Source organism: Erinaceus europaeus, chromosome 23, assembly GCF_950295315.1.
Source record: "Erinaceus europaeus chromosome 23, mEriEur2.1, whole genome shotgun sequence".
Lineage (NCBI taxonomy): Eukaryota > Metazoa > Chordata > Mammalia > Eulipotyphla > Erinaceidae > Erinaceus > Erinaceus europaeus.
The window spans coordinates 2,337,543-2,357,725 of NC_080184.1; the positions used below are offsets into that span (position 1 = coordinate 2,337,543).

At 53.7% G+C, this 20,183-nt stretch overlaps 1 protein-coding gene across 7 annotated transcripts; it reads right to left on the reverse strand.

The window, feature by feature from the left end:
* Positions 1–1,285: 1,285 nt before the first annotated feature.
* Positions 1,286–19,708, reverse strand: SLC25A23 (solute carrier family 25 member 23). Of its 7 annotated transcripts, none has more exons than XM_060181545.1 (11): positions 18,973–19,704; positions 15,491–15,617; positions 13,931–14,018; positions 12,765–12,876; positions 9,318–9,476; positions 9,056–9,218; positions 8,855–8,962; positions 6,613–6,780; positions 5,684–5,834; positions 2,428–2,608; positions 1,286–1,760 (listed from the first exon to the last, which is right to left on the reverse strand). In XM_060181545.1, exons 1-11 carry the CDS (start codon positions 19,522–19,524, stop codon positions 1,638–1,640), a joined length of 1,932 nt encoding a protein of 643 aa, XP_060037528.1. In that variant the 5' UTR covers positions 19,525–19,704; the 3' UTR covers positions 1,286–1,637. The 7 variants fall into 7 exon arrangements, with proteins under 7 accessions (XP_060037528.1, XP_060037524.1, XP_060037526.1 ...); XM_060181541.1 differs by having other exon boundaries at positions 1,286–1,949; positions 18,973–19,703; XM_060181543.1 differs by having other exon boundaries at positions 9,066–9,218; positions 18,973–19,701.
* Between the last annotated feature and the right edge of the window lie 475 nt (positions 19,709–20,183).

A 20,183-nucleotide genomic window follows, 5' to 3' on the forward strand; every position in this document is an offset into this window, starting at 1 on the left:
GCCTGGGAAGCGACTCCCCTGCAGGTGGGGAGCCGGGGGCTCGAACCGGGAACCTGGGATTTTGAAGCCTCAAGCAGGAGAGTGTTTTGCATAACCATTATGCTACCTATCTCCACCATTGAAAGAGACAGACAGAGACAGAGAGAGAGAGAGAGAAACTGAGACCCCAGAGCCCTGCTCATCTCTGGCTGCTGGTGGTGCTGGGGACTGAACCTGGGACCTCAGAGCCTCAGGCAGGAGAGTCTATTGCAGAACCATTACTATTATTATTATTATTTCCCTAGAGCCCTGCTCAGCTCTGGCTGCTGGTGGTGCTGGGGACTGAACCTGGGACCTCAGCGCCTCAGGCAGGAGAGTCTATTGCAGAACCATTACTATTATTATTATTATTTCCCTAGAGCCCTGCTCAGCTCTGGCTGCTGGTGGTGCTGGGGACTGAACCTGGGAGCTCAGCGCCTCAGGTAGGAGCGTCTGTTGCAGAGCCGCTGTGCTGGCTCCCAGCTCTAGTCAGTAAGACTTTCTCCAGCTCCCGCTTTCTTTCTCTCTTCTCCAGAAACCAAGGGTGGAGGGATGGGTGGGGAAGTGTGACCTGTCCCTTCCCTGGGTGGGGGAATCTGGGTTGCTCTAACCACTTAGCCCCACCCCCTTTCAGAGCACGCGCACACACACACACACACACACACACACACACACACACACACACACACACACGGACAGAGTTTAGAAAACATTATTTATTTCTTTTGTTCGTTTCCTTTCAAATTAACACACGCGAGGGGGCCAGGGGGAGGAAGCTGGAGGACAGATCTGGGGAGATTTGGGGAGAGGGGTGGGGTGGGGGCCCTCCCGTCTCCCCAACAGCCTGGTGGTTCCTCTTTCTCTGTCCATTAAGTGGGGGGTGGGGGGCGGGTTTCTGCCAGAACTCCAAAGAAGCGGGGTGGGGGTGCCCTGACCCTAGGTACAGATTTCAACTGGGAAATGCAGGATCTTTTAGAAGGGGGTGGTTAGTGGGGGGTTTCTCTTGTAGAAAAATAGAGCCGGCCTCCATTTGTCCGAGGGTGGGTAGGGAGGGCTGGTGGGGTGTTGGGCTCTGGTGTTGGTCTGTTTCCTGACTGGAAGCTGGGATTTGGGGGTCATCAGGCTGCTCCTTCGCAGTTCTGGAGTGGGGTGCTGTGGCGGGGAGGGGGGGCACGGACTCCCTTTGATGTGTTTGTTCCCAGGAGTGAGCCACTGGGTCGTTGTGAGGGACTCCGGAAGTGAGATGCTTAGCTTACAAAGTGGCAGGTGGGATGCTTAGCTTACAAAGTGGCAGGCAGGTGGGGGGCCCAGCAGAGCTTGGGAGGGTGGTGAAGCATTTTTTTTTGGGGGGGTGAGGGGCAGTTTATGATGCGAGAGACACCCCCCCCCAGCTACTGTCTCCTTGGGCCATGGAGTACCAGTCACAAGTTGGGGGAGGAGGGTGTGATGATGATGGGGGGTGGGCTGGGCAGGAGGTCAGGAGGCTACTAAGGAGGGTATTAAGATCTCAACACTCAGGATCCAGTGCTGGGGGTGGGGTGGGGTTCAAACGTGGGGTTCCAGGGGAGGGGAGGGCTGGGATCCAGTGTGGAGAAGTACCAGGCTCGGCCCTTGAGGGCTCAATTTTCAGGATCCCCTGTGCCTGTGGGCTGCCCTGGATTCCTCTCACTCTGCCGCTGGGCTCTCCTCGTTGTGGCTTTTGGGATCTGGGATCCAGTGGGTCGGGGACTTGATCCAGGGAGCTGGTGATGGTGGGGGTTGGTGGTGGTGGGGAGGTGTTGAGGGAGGTGGAGGTTGATGCAGAGGGATCTGGGGAGGTATTGTTGAGGTAAAGGAACTTGGGGATCCAGTGATTGGGTGAGAGAATCTGGGATCCAGTGATCCAAGATGAAAGGATCTGAGATCCAGTGGTCAGGGGAAGCCTCCCCCTGCTGGGGCGTGGGTGGGAATCAAGGCATCACATTGTCAGGATCCAGAGGCTGAGAGGTCCCTTGATCATCTGAAATCCAGTGACTGAGCTTGGAGATGCCAGGATGGAAGCATGAGGGGATCTGGGATCGGCTAAGGGGGGATCTAGGGTCCAGAGTCATCCAAGGACATCAGATCCAGGGGTGGGGGTGGGGTGTATGGGAGGTGAGGATGGCATATGCTCCCCCCCCCACCCCGGTGGTGGGATCCAGCAGCTGAGTTGGGGTGGGGGATCCAGTGCTTAAGACGTGGAAGTCCGGGATCCGGTGGGCGGGGCAATGTGGGCTCCAAAGGCTGGACTGTGAGGTGGCAGGGATCCCCATGACCGGAGGGTGGGGGCCCTGGCTTGAGTGTGTGTGTGTGTGATCTGGGATCCATCGGCTGGCCATCAGTGTCGGGGCGCTGGGGCGGACAGGTGGGGGCGGGCTATGGGTCCCTCACCTGGATGTGACCCCCAGAGCCTGCTTCATGTTCTCGTAAACCACGTAGGACATGCTGACGGCCGGGATGACCTTCATGAAGTTGGGGGCGATGCCTCGGTACAGCCCCCGCACGCCCTCCTGGGCCAGGATGTGTCTGAACAAACCCAGCATGGAGGCCTGGGGACCGCCCTCCACCGAGGCTATGGGGGAGAGGGGGGAGACACGTCAGCAATGGCCCCCAGGCCCCTGGGACACAGGTGGCCTGTGAATGCTTGGAGCGGACTTCTCATCCTCCCTCCTTTCTCCTCCCTATTTGCTAGGACAGAGAGAAACTGCGAGGAGATGGGGAGATAGAGAGGGAGAGAGACAGAGAGACACCTGCAGCCCTGCTTCACCGCTCCGGAAGCTTTCCCCCCTGCAGGTGGGGACTGGGGGCTCGAACCTGGGTCCTTGCGCACTGTAACTTGTGCGTATGATTCCATAAGCTTTCTCACAAGCAGAGACGTTTGTTTTAGACCTCAGCGTCCTCTTTCTCTCTCTCTCTCTTACTTATATTTTTATTTATTTATTATTGGATAGAGACAGAGAGAAATTGAGAGGGGAGAAGGAGCTAGAGAGGGAGAGAGACAGAGAGACACCTGCAGCCCTGCTTCACCGCTCGGGAAGCTTCCCCCTGCAGGTGGGGACCAGGGACTTGAACTGGGGTCCTTGTGCGCTGTCATGTGTGCACACTACTGGTGTGCCACTGCCTTGATCTTCTTGTGTCCTTCCTACCTCTCTCTCTCTCTCTCTCTCTCTCTCTCTCTCTCATCTGCAACTCCTTATTCTTTCTCTCTTTCTTTCTCCCAGAGCCCTGCTCAGCTCTGGCTGATGGTGGTGCTGGGGATTGAACCTGGGACCTTGAACCATCTCCTCCTCCTCTTCCTTCTTCTTCTTCTCTCTCTCATTAAAAAATAAATTTTAGAGAGAGGCAGACTGGGAGTATGGACCGACCAGTCAACGCCCATGTTCAGCGAGGAAGCAGTTACAGAAGCCAGACCTTCTACCTTCTGCAACCCTCAATGACCCTGGCTCCATGCTCCCAGAGGGATAGAGAATGGGAAAGCTATCGGGGGAGGGGATGGGATATGGAGATTGGGTGGTGGGAATTGTGTGGAGTTGTACCCCTCCTACCCTATGGTTTTGTTAATTAATCCTTTCTTTAATAAAAAAAAAAATAAATAAAAATAAAAAAGAAAAAAAATAAATAAGTAAATATTTGGGAGTTGGGCGGTAGTGCAGCAGGTAAAATTAAAAAAAAATATTTATTTATTTATTTATTACCTTCTGTTGCCCTTGTGTTTTTTATTGTTATAGTTATTACTGTTTTTAATTAATTAATTAATTTCCTTTTTGTTGCCCTTGTTGTTTATTGTTGTTGTAGTTATTATTGTTGTTATTATTGATGTCATCATTGTTGGATAGGACAGAGAGGAATGGAGAGAGGAGGGGAAGACAGAGAGGGGGAGAGAAAGACAGACACCTGCAGACCTGCTTCACCACCTGGGAAGCGACTCCCCTGCAGGTGGGGAGCCGGGGGCTCGAACTGGGATCCTTGGTCCTTGCGCTTGGCACCACCTGTGCTTAACCCTCTGTGCTACCGCCCGACTCCCCTCTCTCTCTCTTTCTTTCTCTAGCGTTTCACTGGGCTTTTGCACTTCAAAGCATGAGGTCCCAAGTTTCATCCCTGGCATTGCATATACCAGAGTGCAGCTCTGTTCTCTGTACCCCGACCCTCTCTCTCTCTCAAAAAAAGGGGGCGTTGGGACAGCAGAGTGGTTCTGCAAAAGATTCTCCCATCTGTTCTCTGAGGTCCCAGGTTTAATCCCCAGCACCACCGTCAGCCAGAACTCTCTCTTTCATTAAAAATAAATAAACAGGGAGTCGGGCGGTTGCGCAGCGGGGTAAGCGCAGGTGGCACAAAGCACAAGTGCCGGTGTAAGGCTCCCCACCTGCAGGGGAGTCACATCACAAGTGGTGAAGCAGGTCTCTGTCTGCAGGTGTCTATCTTTCTCTCCCCCTCTCTGTCTTCCCCTCCTCTCTCCATTTCTCTCTGTCCTAGCCAACTACAACGACATCAATAACAACAACAACACCGAAAAACAACAAGGGCAACAACAGGGAAAATAAAGAAATAAAATGTTTGGAAAATACCTTAATTAAAAAAATTACATGAGAGGGGATGGGTAGGGGCCGGGTGGTGGTGCAACTGGTTGAGCGCACAAGGACCTGGGTTCAAGCCCCCGGTCTCCCACCTGCAGGGCTGCAAGTGTCTCTCTGTCTTTCTCCCTCTATCTCTCTCTTCTCTTTCAATTTCAGGCTGTTTCTATCCAATAAATAAAGATAATTTTAAAAATTCAAAAAGGGGAGTCGGGCTGTAGCGCAGCGGGTTAAGCGCAGGTGGCGCAAAGCACAAGGACCAGCATAAGGATCCCGGTTCGAACCCCGGCTCCCCACCTGCAGGGGAGTCGCTTCACAGGCGGTGAAGCGGGTCTGCAGGTGTCTATCTTTCTCTCCTCCTCTCTGTCTTCCCCTCCTCTCTCCATTTCTCTCTGTCCTATCCAACAATGACAACAACAATAATAACTACAACAATAAAACAACAAGGGCAACAAAAGGGAATAAATAAATAAAATAAATATTTAAAAAAAAAATTCAAAAAGAGGGGTCAGGCGGTAGGTAGCACAGCAGATTAAGCGCAGGTGGCGCAAGGCATAAGGACCGGCTTAAAGATCCTGGTTCGAACCCCTGGCTCCCGCCTGTGTGTGTGGGGGGTTGCTTCACAAGTGGTGAAACAGGTCAGAAAAAAAAAATAATAAAGAAAGAAAGAAAGAAAGAAAGAAAGAAAGAAAGAAAGAAAGAAAGAAGGGGCTGGAGAGATAGCACAACACAACAAAACAAACAAAATTTCCTGCCCGAGGTTGTAAAGTCCCAGGTTCAGTCCCCAGCACGACCATCAGCCGGAGCCAAGCAGGACTCTGGGGAAAACAAATCCAAATACACAAAAGACAAAAAAAAAAAAAAAAAACCTAAAACAAACAAACACACAAATAAAAGCCATTGCTGGGGGAGATAGCTCACCAGCTAAGGCTGCAGCCCAGATACCACATGGGAAGTACCACAGCACTGGAGGAAGCTCTAGCACTGTTTCCTCTCCTCCTCTGTCTCTCTGGCTCTGAATTTAAAAGCAGCCCAGAGCTGTGAACTCCCTCCACCGCCCCTGGTCAGAGCCTCACCTTGGGCCTGCATTCGGGTGCGGACCAGGGCCAGGGGGTAGCTGGCGATCTGGCCACAGGTGCTGGACACAGTGCCGCAGGCCAGGAGCACCAGGATGCCCGGGTTGGCCGACTCGTAGCTGTACTTCTGAAGCCATCGGTTCTTCAGAGTCTGTGAAGAAGGAGGAGAGGGGAAGAGGGGGCAGGGTTGGTGATGCCAGGAACCCTCAGCTTCAGAGACTCCAGTGGCCAGATTGGGGTGCTCAGTACTCCCTGGGTGCTGCGCTCAGTACCTCCGAGGTGCTGGACTTAGTATCTCCCATGTGAAATGCACAACACATGGTGCTTCATTCAGCACTTAACAAAAAAAGGAGTCGGGCGGTAGCGCAGCGGGATAAGCGCACGTGGCGCAAAGCACAAGGACCGGCCTAAGGATCCCGGTTCGAGCCCCCGGCTCCCCACCTGCAGGGGAGTCGCTTCCCAGGCGGCGAAGCAGGTCTGCAGGTGTCTGTCTTTCTCTCCTCCCTCTCTGTCTTCCCCTCCTCTCTCCATTTCTCTCTGTCCTGTCCAACAACAACAATGACATGATAACAACAACAATAAAACAACAAGGGCAACAAAAGGGAATAAATAAATAAACATTTTAGAAAAAAAAAGATGCAGGAGGAGGAGAAGAAGAAGGAGAAGGAATACAAGATTAAGGGGGTGGGGACTTGCGATGCTTGAATGGGTCCATCGGAATCCATGGGATCTCCCTGGAATCCACTGACTCCCTTAGGAATCTACTGGCTCCCCTAGGAATCCACTGGCTCCCCTAGGAATCCCAAGATTCCCGGTGTTTGTCCACCCTGGGACGGTGTCCCCTAGTGCTGGGGCCTAAGCTGAGGCAGCCGCCCGGGAAACAGGGTGTCCGCAGGGCTTGGGGGGCGGAGAGGGCGGCCCACACTGACCTCGTACACGGCCAGGTCGATGCCCGCATAGGGGATGATGCCCAGCACGTTGGGCAGGTACCCACGATAGAAGGCCCGGGTCCCCTCTTGTTCCAGCATCTTCCGGGCACAGTCCACCAGCCCTGAGTACTGGCCGGTGCGACGCAGGGTCAGCCGGGTCTTCAGCACCTGAACCGGAGTGAGTGGACCGGTGGTTAGAGCGCTGGGCTCTCAGGCATGAGGTCCAGGGTTCCATTCCCCAGCATCGCAGGTGCCAGAAGGAGGCTCTGCTTCTTTCCGTCTCTTTTTCTTTCATTAATAAGGAAATTGATGGGAGTCGGGCGGTAGAGCAGCGGGTTAAGCGCAGGTGGCGCAAAGCACAAGGACCGGCATATGGATCCCGGTTCGAGCCCCGGGCCCCCCACCTGCAGGGGAGTCGCTTCCCAGGCGGTGAAGCAGGTCTGCAGGTGTCTGTCTTTCTCTCCCCCCTGTCTTCCCCTCCTCTCTCCATTTCTCTCTGTCCTATCCAACAACAATAATGACATGATAACAACAACAATAAAACAATAAGGGCAACAAAAGGGAATAAATAAATAAAGATTTAAAAAATAAGGAAATTGATGATCCATTTCTCTTTCTCTGTTTCTCTCTCACTAACGATATGTTAGGGGGCTGGGGAGACAGCACAGTGGTTCTGCAAAAGACTCTCCTGCCTGAGGCTCTGAGGCCCCAGGTTCAATCCCCAGCACCACCATCAGCCAGAGCTGAGCAGGGCTCTGGGCTCTGTCTCAATAATACATAATTCAACATAATGTCTAAAGTCTAAATATAAATGAGTAAATCACAGTAGTTCAAGTGCTGGACTCTCAAGTGTGAGTTCAAACCCTGGCACCACATATGCCAGGGGAAGGCTCTTCCTCCCCCCACCCTGCTTTAATAACTAGTAGTAATAGTAATAGAAGCCAGGCCGTGGTGTACCTGGTTTAGTGCACACATTACAGTACACAAGGACCCAGGTTCGAGGCCCCGGTCCCCACCTGCAGGGGAAAAGCTTCCTGAGTGGTGAAGCAGGGCTGCAGGTGTCTCTCTGTCTCTCTCCCTCTCTATCTTCCCCTTCTCTCTCAATTTCTCTGTCCCCTGAACCCCCCCTCCACTTCCCAGGGTCGCCTACTTGAGTATTTATTTACTTATTACCAGAGCACTGCTCTGCTCTGGCTTACGGGGGTGCAGGGGTTAACTTTTCTCTCCCTCTCATTCAGAACTGACGGCGGCTGGAAACCTGCAGTGACCTTTGGGAACCCAGTTTCTCCTGAGAAGACATCCCCCAGACCCAGCCTCCTCGATGCTTGTGTCCTCAGAGGAGGCTCAGCCCGGAGGAGCAGCTGGTCCCCCCTTCACACACATAAGTCCCCTCCCAGGTCCAGATTCCCAACTGGCCGCTCACAAAACAGCTGAGCCTCTGTCCCCAGGGTGAGGAGGGGAGGGTGAGCCTTTCCAATACTGTGGGGGGTTCAGGGACTCTACATCTCAGCTTTTAACCACTGCTTGAGGGGGGAAGGGGACTCATTACTATTATTACTATAATTTTATTATTGGATAGAGACAGAAAGAGACTGAGAGGGAGGGGGAGAGAGAGAGGGAGAGAGACAGAGTCACCTGCAGCCCTGCTTCACCACTTGGGAAGCTTCCCCCCTGCAGGTGGGGACCAGGGGACTTGAACTTATTATTATTATTATATTATTATTATTTGCCTCCAGGGTTATTGCTGGGGCTCGGTGCCTGAACTATGAATCCACTGCTCCTGGAGGCCATTTTTTTTCCTTTTGTTACCCCCTTTTTTTTTTTATGGTTGTTGTAGTTATTATTGTTGTTGTTATTGATGTCCTTGTTGGCTAGGACAGAGAGAAATGGAGAGGGGAAGGGAAGACAGAGAGGGGGAGAGAAAGACAGACACCTGCAGACCTGCTTCACTGCCTGTGAAGCGACACCCCTGCAGGTGGGGAGCCGGGGGCTCGAACCGGGATCCTTATGCCGGTCCTTGCACTTTGCACCACCTGCACTTAATTAACCACTGCGCTACCACCCGACTCCCTGAACTTATTATTATTTTTACCAGTTCCGGCTTATGGTGGTGTAGGGGATTGGGACTTTGCAGTCTCAGGCCTGAGAGTCTCCTTGCAGAACCGTTATACTAGCTCCCACCCACCCGCCACCACCAACCACCGCAGGGGACTCTTATTTAGGTGGGGGGATTTGTGTTTACCTCCATGGGGTAGATGATGGTCTGGGCGGTGGCTCCGGCCAGGGATCCTGCCACGAAGCGTTCCTGCACTTGGAGGGTCTCTTGCTGCCCTCGGATGGCGCGTTTGATCTGGGGGTGCAGGATGAAACAAACCCGGGGCAGCCGGGGTTGGGTGGGTCAGGCGATTCCCCGGAACCCAGACCCCCGCTCACCTGCTCCCACCTGCTCCCACCTGCTCGTAGGCCATGAACTTGATGGCGGACTCGGGGGCGATCTTGAGCACGTTGATCCCGTTGCCCCGCCACAGGGCGCGCACGCCCCCCTCCAGGACCATGCTCCGGAGCCCCCCCCACATGTTCAGCCGGTTGGTCTTGGAGGCGTGGACCTGGGCGGCAGGGAAGGCGGGAGGGGAGGGGGATGGGATGCTCCAGTCTGGGGAGGGGGTCTGGGGACAGGGTCGGGGGCTCCCCCTGCCCCCCATCACCTGCATGAGGACCTTGAGGCGATCCAGGGGCGCCGTGCCGGTCCGAGACACGGCCCCCGCCACCGCGCCGGCCACCAGCTGCTTCCACCAGGTCCCGGTCATCTTCTCCCGCTCCGAGAACTCATCTGGGACCGTCAGGCACTCCCCGATGTCCAGGACCTTCGAAGTGAGTGGGGGATCATCACGCCAGCTCCCCCCACCACCACCCCCCAAGCCCAAACCTCAGGACTCCCTCCCAGTACTTCCCGCAGAGGGATCTGGTTGGGTGATCCATTTAGGATCCCAACCCGATCCATCAATGATCTACCTCTGGTTAACAAACATTAAAAAAAAAATCTCTCTGATGCCGACCAGATCCCTCCAGAGGAGGCCACTCAGAGGGATACCACAAGATCCCTGTCAGTGGATCTCTTGGTCCCACGGGGATCTCCTCCAAAGATGATCCTCCCTCCCCTTAGACTTCCCAGACACATCAGCCCCTTCATGGATCTGCCCTCATGTAGGGAATCTTGGGATCCTCCCCCATGAGATCTCACCAGATCCCACGGGTGGATCTCCCCTGTTCATACTGCCAGCTGCTACCAGAAGCAACCCTCACTCAATGAGTCCCAGCTGGGAATTGATCAAAACCCACCACCACCACCCCAAACCTGCAGTGGATCCTCCAAAGATCCCAGTGGATCCTTCAAAGACAGGGGATCTCTACCTAGCTCTCTGCCATTTCTGTGTCTTCTCTCTCTCTCTTCCTCTTTCCCTCCCCCTTTCTCTTTTGGAAGAAAAACCTTCCCTGCTCCCAGACTTTTGCATTCTCTCTACTTCAGAGAGACAAAGGCTAAGAGAGGGGGAGTGACACCACATCACTGGAGTTTCCCCTGGTGCTTGTGGTGTTCTTGTGTGGTGCCAAGGCTCTAACCCTGGCAAAGTACATGTCGCAGGGTATGAGCTATCTCCCAGCTCTCTAGCTTGTCTTTTTTTTTCCCCCTCAGTGGCAGCATCTCCATATTCTTTATTTATTTATTTCCACCCCCACCCCCCCCATAACCCTGCTCAGCTCTGGCTGATGGTGGTGCTAGGGACAGAACCTGGGTCCTCAGAGCCTCAGGCAGGAAAAGGGTTCTGAAACATCAGAATACCTGTGTTATATCTCTCCACCAACCCAGCAGAATCTTTAAAAAATTTTCTTTAGGGAGTCTGCGGTAGCCCAGCGGGTTAAGCGCACGTGGTGTAAAGCAGAAGGACCAGCGTAAGGATCCCGGTTCGAGCCCCCGGCTCCCCACCTGCAGGGGAGTCACTTCCCAGGCGGTGAAGCAGGTCTGCAGGTGTCTGTCTTTCTCTCCCCCTCTCTGTCTTCCCTTCCTCTCTCCATTTCTCTCTGTCCTAGCCAATAACAATGACATCACTAACAACAACAATAACTATAGCAATAAAACAACAAGGGCAACAAAAGTGAATAAGTAAATAAAATAAATATTTTTAAAAAACTTTCTTTAGACTTATTTATTCATTAATATGGTAGAGAGAGAGAGAGAGGAGCAGAGTCTCCCTCTGAAAACATCGATGCTGGGGATGGAACTCAGGACCTGAGGCCTGAGAGTCTTAAGACTTTATCCACCAAGCCCACTTCTGGGCGGCAAGATAAAACCTTTTTAAAAAATATTTATTTATTCCCTTTTGCTGCCCTTATTGTAGTTAGTATTGTTGTTGATATTGATGTCATTGTTGTTGGACAGGACAGAGAGAAATGGAGAGAGGAGGGGATGACAGAGAGGAGGAGAGAAAGACAGACACCTGCAGACCTGCTTCACCGCCTGTGAAGTGACTCCCCTGCAGGTGGGGAACCGGGGGCTCCAACCAGGATCCTTATGCCGGTCCTTGAGCTTTGTGCCGCCTACACTTAACCCGCTGCGCTACCGCCCGACCCCCTGATCGAACCTCTTAATGAGGCCAAGAATGGGCGGCTGAAGTGGGGTTGTGAGGGTGGCAGGTGGGAGCCCCCTCTGGTGAGTCTTTCTCCTCTGTGTTTCCAGCCTCCACTTCCCCCCACCCCCCAAAAAACCCAAACAAACAAGCAAGAAAACAAAAAAGACAACAAAAAAGACAAGAAAAGTAAAGTATCTGCTCTACTCTCAGGACAAGGACGCTGGTGTGGGACACAGTGAATGAAGCCGCGGACTCTGAGGGCTCGAGTTCAATTCCTGGCAGCATGTGTGCCAGAGGGAGACTCTGCTTCTCTCTCTTCTTCTTCCTCTCACAGAAATAAATAAATCAATCAATAAAGAGGGACGAGGTAGACAACAGCATGGTTCTGCAAACAGACTCTCCTGCCTGAGACTCCAAAGTCCCAGGTTCAATCCCCCACACCACCATCAGCCAGAGCTGAGCAGGCCTCTGGTGTTTCTCTCTGTGATTCCCCTCTCTCTCTCTGCATCTCCCTCAAAAAAAAAAAAAAAAAGTGATCCAGGAGGTGGTGCAATGGATAAAGCACTGAACTCTCAAGCATGAGGTTCTGAGTTCAGCCCCTGGCAACACATGTACCGGTGGGATGTCTGTTTCTCTCTCTCTCCTCCTATCATTCTCATGAATAAATAAATAAAATATTTAAATAAACAAAATATAAAATAAATACATATTTAGACCTATATTTTATCTATTTATTAGATAGAGACAGAGAGAAATTGAGATGGGGAAGGAGGAGAAAGAGACAGAGAGACCCCTGCAGCCCTGCTTCAGCACTCATGAAGCTTTCCCCTACAGGTGGGGACCAGGGGCTTGAACCCGGGTCCTTGTGCACTGTAATGTAAGCACTCAACCAGGTGTGCCACCACCCAGCCCCTCTCTCTCCCTCTCCATCTCCCCCTTCTCTCTCTCTCTTTTAAAAAATTTATTTATTTATTCATGAGAAAGATAGGAGGAGAGAGAGAAAGAACCAGACATCACTGTGGTCCATGTGCTGCCGGGGATTGAACTCAGGACCTCAGGCTTGAGAGTCCAGTGCTTTATCCCCTGCACCACCTCCTGGGACCTCTCCTACTTCTCTCTCAATTTCTCTCTGTCTTTACCTAATAAATAAATAAAAAAGAAAAGGGGAAAAAAAATCTGTTCTTCCTTGAGATCCCACAGGAAGTATAAAAGACCCCATTCCGGGCAGGGGTAGATAGCATCACGGTTCTGCAAAGAGACTCTCATGTCTGAGGCTACAAAGTCCCAGGTTCAGTCCCCAGCACCACTATCAGACAGAGCTGAGCTGGGGTGTGGGGAAAAAAAAAAAAGAAAAGAAAAAATGAAAACAAGAAAAAGGACCCCATTTCAAGAGCAGAGGCCTCTCTACATGGGTCCCCAGCCCCCCTCCTCCCAGGCCCCTCAAATGGAGGAAGACAGAGGGGTTCTTCCTTCTGGCGAATTCTCACCTAGCCTGGGTGGGGATGGGGGGGAGAGACGCCTTCTCACCGTGGAATGTTTCCAGAAGTAAAGCACGTCTTCGACATTCTCCAGGGAATGCAGCAGGAAGTGGTCTCTCCACTCCTGCCAGTCGATGGTCATTGTGCCGTCCTGGTCTATGCTGGGGGGAGGCAGGGAGGGGGAGGCGGTGGGACAGAGCAGGGGGGTCCGGGGGCCAGGCTCTGCTGGGAGTGGGGTGGGATAATTAAGTACTGAGAGCACCCAAGAACTCAACATTTTACTTCTTTCAGAGATAGAGAGAGAGAGAGAGAGAAAAGGAGAGAGAGGGGGAGAGAGGGGGAGAGAGGAGAGGGAGAGAAAGGGAGAGAGGGGGAGAGAGAGGCAGAGAGGGGGAGAGAAAGGGAGAGAGGGGGAGAGAGAGGGAGAGAGGGGGAGAGAAAGGGAGAGAGGGTGAGGGGGAGAGAGGGGGAGAGAGAAGGAGAGGGAGAGAGAGGGGGAGAGAGGGGAAGGGAGAGAAAGGGAGAGAGAGGATGACAAAGGGAGTGAGAAGGAAAGGGGGGAGAGAGAAAGGGAGAGAGGGGGAGAGAGGGAGAGGGAGGGGGAGAGAGAGAAAGGGAAAGAGAGACAAAGGGAGAGAGGGGGAGAGAGAGAAAGGGAAAGAGAGACAAAGGGAGAGAGGGGGAGAGAGAGAAAGGGAGAGAGAGAGAGAGATAAAAGGAGAGAGAGAGAGAGACAGAGAAGACTTTAGTTTATTGCCACCACCCCTGATGGTCCTCTGCACCACGAATCCACCGCTCCTGGAGGCCATCTTTTCTATTTTGTTGTCCTAGTTATTATTATTGTTATTATTGTCATCGTTGTTGGCTAGGACAGAGAGAAATGGAGAGAGGAGGGGAAGACAGACAGGGGGAGAGAAAGACAGACACCTGCAGACCTGCTTCACCGCCTGGGAAGCGACTCCCCTGCAGGTGGGGAGCCGGGGGCTCGAACCGGGATCCTTATGCTGGTCCTTGCGCTTAGTACTGAGCGTGCTTAACCCGCAGCGCTACAAGCTCGATGTTTTACAAGAGGGGAAACTGAGGCTCCGAAGGTGAGTGTGGCTGATCATGGGTTGCTGACGCCAGAGGCTTGTTGCTCCCACCCACCCTGCGCTGGGTCACGGAGGCTCCAGGGGGCAGACGGACAGAGGTCTTGGGGACGCCCCCCCCACTCACCTGTGTAGAATTTTCTCGGCCTGCTCTTTGGTGATGGAAATGCCCAGAGCCCTGAAGCTCTGCTGAATCTCAGACACATCGATGTGACCTGCGGAGGAGGAGAGGTGGACACCTGGCTGAGCGTACCTGTCACAGTGCACAAGGACCCGGGTTCGAGCCCCCTCCCCACACCTGCAGGGGGAAAGCTTTGTGAGTGGTGAAGCAGGGCTGCAGGCCTGTCTCTCTCCCTCTCTAGCTCCCTCTTCCCTTTCCATTTCTTTCTTTTTTTTTTTCCTTCTTAATATTTTATTTATTTTATTCATGAGAAAGATAGGAGGAGAGAGAGAAAGAGCCTGACATCACTCCGGTCCATGTGCTGCCGGGGATTGAACCCAGGACCTCATGCTTGAAAGCCCAGTGCCTTAACCACTGCGCCACCTCCCAGACCATATATATATTCCATTTTGTTGCCCTTTTTTATTGTTGTAGTTATTATTGTTGTTACTGATGCCGTCGTTATTGGATAGGACAGAGAGAAATGGAGAGAGGAGGGGAAGACAGAGAGGGGGAGAGAAAGACAGACACCTGCAGACCTGCATCACCGCCTGGGAAGCGACCCCCCTGCAGATGGGGAGCCGGGGGCTCAAACCGGGATCCTTACACCGGTCCTTGTGCTTTGTGCCGCTTGAGCTTAACCTGCTGCACTACCGCCTGACTCCCCCCTCTCCATTTCTGACTGTCTCTATCCAATAAATAAATAAAGATAATATTAAAAGAAGAAGGAGGAGGAGGAGGAGGAGGAGGAGGAGGAGGAGGAATCGGGAGGCAGCTTAGCAGGTTAAGTACAGGTGGCGCAAAGCACAAGGACCGGTGTAAGGATCCCGGTTCGAGCCCCGGCTCCCCACCTGCAGGGGAGTCGCTTCCCAGGCGGTGAAGCAGGTCTGCAGGTGTCTGTCTTTCTCTCCCCCTCTCTGTCTTCCCCTCCTGTCTCCATTTCTCTCTGTCCTATCCAACAATGACATCAACAACGACAACAATAAAACAAGGGCAACAAAAGGGAATAAATAAATATTTTTAAAAATACAAAAAAAAAAAAAAAAGAAGACTGGCAGCCCAGTTGGGAGGGTGGTCCTTGCCTCACTGGGACCCAGGGAAACACAGCCATGCAATACAGGGGGGTACGCTCAGTATGGGGGGGCTGGTCCTACAAATCTGGAGGTGATGTTACCAAGGGGGAACCCCAGAAGATGTAATGGAAGGAACATGAATCTGGAAGCATCAGGAGAGAGTCTCTGATGCTTCCATCCACCCCCCACCCCCAAAGAAAAGAAAAGGGGGTCCCACCCCCACAAAGCGAGAAGGAGGCTGGGCCTCGAACCTCAGAGGTGGGGAGGAACTGGCGGATGGGGGGGGGGGGGGTTGAGCAGCGGTGGCTGCAGACAGCTCTGTTCTCCCGAAATAACGTGTGAGTCACCCGTGAGATTCAGGCCCGGCTGCTTCTCTGTGTTTGGGGGTGCAGGGCTGGCTAGGGGGTTGTGTGGAGGGGTGCCCTATCTCCCTATCCCCGGGGGCTTCACTCACCATCCTGATTCCGGTCCAGGCTGTGGAACAGAAGAAGGAGACGCTGTTCCCGTTCCTGCAGGTAGTGGATGAATTCCTCCAGGTCCAGCCCAGCCTCGGAGCCACTGCTTCCCTCTGGGAAGACACCCTGGTGGAGAATGGGGGGGGGGTATTGGGGGCAGGAGTAGGGGAGGGGAGAGCAGGGACGGGGTAAGTCAGGCAGCTCCAGGAGGCTGTTTGATCCCTAAGGCCCCTGTTCCCATCATATTCTTTTCTTTTCTTTTTTTCCAATTGATGAACGTATTCATTATTGGACAGAGACAGAGAAGTTGAGAAAGGAGGGAGAGATATATAGAGAGAGAGACAGAGAGACACCTGCAGCCCTGCATCACCGTTCGTGAAGCTCGCCCCCTGCAGGTGGGGACCAGGGGCTTGAACCTGTGTCCTTGCGCACTGTAATGTGTGCGCTTAGCCAGGGATGCCACTGTCTGGCTATATATATATATATATATATATATATATATATTTTTCTCCCCCACCAATGCCAAGCTCCAGCCTGGTGGTCTTAGACTTTGTGATTGACAAATCAAGGCTGGGTCAAGGTGACCAAGTCACACTGAGTTCTTGAGAGAGAGAGAGAGAGAGAGAGAGAGAGAGGCGCCAGAGTCCTGCTTAGCTCTGGTTGATGGAGGTGCTGGCGATTGAACCCGGGACCTCGGAGCCTCAGGCAGGAGAGTCTTTTTTCTTTGTAATAAGAGAGATAGATAGATAGATAGATAGGAAGGAGAGAGATAGATAGATAGATAGATAGATAGTTCACTATTATACTGTCTCCCGAGCCCAAGTGCTGTCTGTTCTTAAGATTCATGTGTCCTAGGGGCCTGGCTGTGGTGTACCCGGTTGAATACAATGAATGCATGATCTGGGTTCTAGCCCCACCTCCCCATCTGCGGGGGGATGGGGGGAGAAGGTTCATGAGCAGTGGAGCAGGGCTGCAGGCATCTCTCTCTCTCTCTCTCTGTCTCTCCCTCTCTACCTCCCTTCTCCTCTATCAATTCCTCTGTCTGTCCAATAAATCAATCAATAGATTTCTTTTTCTTTTTGTCTCCAGGATTATCACTGGGGCTCAGTGTTGGCACTAGGAATCCACTGCTCCTGGTGGCCATCCCCCCCCATTTTATTGAACAGGACAGAGAGAAATTGAGAGGGGAGGTTCTGCAAAGAGGCTCTCATGCCTGAGGCTCTGAAGTCCCAGGTTCAATCCCCTGCACCACCATCAGCCAAAGCTGAACAGTGCTCTGGGAAAAAAGAAAAAAGAAAAAGAGAAAAAAAAATAAAGAAATTGAGAGAGGAAGGGGAGGTAGAGGGGGAGAGAGAGAAAGATAGATACCTACAGACCTGCTTCACCGCTTGGGAAGCAATCCCCCTGCAGGTGTGGGGCTGGGGGCTTGAACCCGGACCCTTGTATGGGTTCTGGCTCATAGTACTGTGTGCTTAATGAGGTGTGCCACTGCCTGGACCCCCAATTAATAGATACTTTAAAGAGAGGGGCCGAGACGTAGTGCACTGATAACAGAACACACATGTGCAAAGGCCCAGGTTTGAGCCCCTGGTCCCCACCTGCAGGGGGGAAGCTTTACAAGTGGTGAAGCAGGGCTGCAAGTGTCTCTCTGTCTCTCTCTCCCTCTCTATCTCCCCTTTCTCTCTTGAGTTCTCATTCTATCCATTAAGTAAATAAATATTGGGGGAAAAGGGAGGAGGGCTGGTCAGTAGCGCACTGGGTTAAGCACAAGGATCCCGGTTCGAGCCCCCAGCTCTCCACCTGCAGGGTGGACGCTTGACAAGCAGTGAAGCAGGTCTGCAGCTGTCTGTCTTTCTCTCCTTCTCATTCTCCCCTTCCTCTCTCAATTTCTTTTCTTTTTCTTTTTTCCTTTTTTTCCCAGAGCACTGTTCAGCTTTAGCTGATGGTGGTGCAGGGGATTGAACTTGGGACTTCAGAACCTCAGGCAGGAGAGACTTTTGCATGAACCATTATGCTATCTCTGGCTACCCCTCTCTCAATTTCTCTCTGTCCTATCCTATAAAATGGAAAATTTGGCCTCTGGGAGCAGTGGCTTCATAGTGCTGGCACCAAGCCTCAGCAATAACCCTGGAGGCAAAAAAAAAAAGTGGCCCAGGTGGTGGCACAGTAGACGAAACATTGGATGAGGTCCTGAGTTCAATCCCCAGCAGCACATGTACCAGAGTGATGTCTGGTTCTTTCTCTCTCTTTCTTCCTATCTTTCTCATTTAAAAAAAAAGGAGGGGGTACGCTGTGCAGTAAAGTGCAAGGACCGGCATAAGGATCTGAGCCCCCGGTCCCCCACTTGCGGGTATGTGTGTGTGTCACTTCATAAGTGGTGAAGCAGGTCTGCAGGTGTCTGTCTTTCTCTCCCCCTCTCTGTCTTCCCTTCTTCTCTCCATTTCTCTCTGTCCTATCCAACAATAATAAAAACAACGATAAACAAGGGCAACAAAAGAGGGGGGAAAAAAGCCTCCAGGAGCAGCGAATTAGTGCAGGCACTGAGCCCCAGCGATAACCCTGGAGATAAAAAAGACAGACTTGGGAGTCGGGCGGTAGCGCAGCAGCGCAGCATGTTAAGCGCACATGGCGCAAAGCGCAAGGACCGGCTTAAGGATCCTGGTTCGAGCCTCGGCTCCCCACCTGCAGGGGGGTCGCTTCACAGGCGGTGAAGCAGGTCAGCAGGTGTCTGTCTGTCTCTCCCCCTCTCTGTCTTCCCCTCCTCTCTCCATTTCTCTCTGTCCTATCCAACAACGACGACAGCAATAACAACAACAATAATAACTGCAACAATAAAGCAACAAGGGCAACAAAAGGGAATAAATAAATATTTTTTAAAAATTAAAAAAAAAAAAAGAGAGAGACAGACTTGTCCAGCTAGCCACAGCCCCTATAGGGGGAGACCGGGGGGAAGGAGCGGGTACAACTGAGGTGGAAAAAAGGAGGTCTCATCTCATGATAAGGTGACAGCTGTCCGGTGAGAAGGGGGGATAGGAGAGGGTGGTGGTCAGGTCAGGTCAGGCCAGGCCAGGCCAGGCCAGGCCAGAAGGGCTGTGTGCCTTTGGAAGTGAGGGTAGCAGGACATACAGACACAGGTGGACAGAGTTCATGGAGGCTGTGTCCAGTCCAGTGGCCAGAGACGGTAGACTTGACCTGACCTGATTTCCCAGGCTGACCTGTCCCCATAGGAGGGAGTAGAGGCGGTGTGTGTGTGTGTGTGTGTGTGTGTGTGTGTGTGTGTGTGTGTGTGTTGGGGGGACGCCACCCATGGGTGCCCAGGCTGACCCCAGGTCGAGAGTCCAGCTACTGACGGGAGCAGGTCTCATTCAAGGGGATCGGATGACTTGGGGAGGAATAATGATAATAATAATCAAAAGTCGGATGTGAGTGTCTGTCTAGCGGGGGGGGGGGAGGCTGGGGGCTGGGGGGGGTCCTGGGTTACCTGGCGGGCTCCGCGATCCGGGTCCCCGGCGCCCAGTCGGGCCAGCCCCTGGCGCAGCTCCTGGACATCCACACGGCCGTCCTTGTTGCTGTCCAGCTCGTCGAAGAGGCGACCCCAGCGCTGTCGCCGCTCCGCGTCGCCCCCCGGGCCCCCCCGCATGGCGCCCGCCCGCGCTGCTGGGGGAGGGGAGGCCCGGCGGCGGCGGGCTCGGCGGGGGCTCGGCGGCTCCCCCCGGTTCCACCCTCTCCCGGGACCCCGCAGGGTCCCCCCTTTCCCGGGACACGGACACCGCAGCCCTCGGCCACTTGCAGGAGGAGGTGACTGTCGCTGTCGCCGCCCGCGCCGGAGCCCGCGTCTCCTCCCACCCGCCCTCCCCCAGCCCTGCATGGAGGGGGGGGGGTAATGAGACGGGGAAAGGGGGGGCGGGGAGGCATGGCAGGCTGGCAGGGGATGCTTCTCTATTGCACTGTCTAAGGGGTGCACGGTTCCTCCCACCCCCATGCCCGGGAGGAGGATGCCTCCCACCCACCCCCCCAAAAAAAAAATCATCATCTTCCTATGCCTCAGTTTCCCTTCTGCGCACACAGGGAATGAGGGAGATGTCAGCGATCGGATTCGTACACCCCTCTCCCGAAGCCCCTTTTAAAGGACTACAGAACAAAAGTTTCTCGCTTGGTCCAGCTGTCACGCCAGCCCTATATCTGCCCGCCCGCACCGGGCCGGCGCCCACCGCCCCCAGAAACAGAAGATCGAGACCCGGGGCTCGGCCTCCACTAGTCTCCTTTCCGCCCGCCCGCGCGCCTGCTTTTCTCCCTCTTCCTCCCCACCCCCTTCCCATCCCGCTTTCCAGTCGCCAAACTAAAGATCAACGCTTGGCGCAGCGGCGAAGGCGGCTTCTGATTGGTCAGTTCCGCCCGAGAGGCGCCCGCCCGCCCCGCCTCCGCTCGGAGGGGCGGGGCTTCCCCGCGGACCCGGCGTTGCCACTGGCTCCTCCGCGCCCCTTTCCCGGCCCGGAGCCTTAAAGGGGCCGCAGCCGATTGGAGTCTTGGGGGGTTGCCTCTTCTGGCCGGTCTGGGTGGCTGGAGGAGGGAGGGGGTGTCTTAGGGTTGCACGCGGTGGTAGGGATGAGGAACGGGGGTTCAGGAGGCGGGGGTCTCAGGGTGTCACGCGGGTGCACCTGCTCCATGCACCACCCCTCTTCCCATACATTT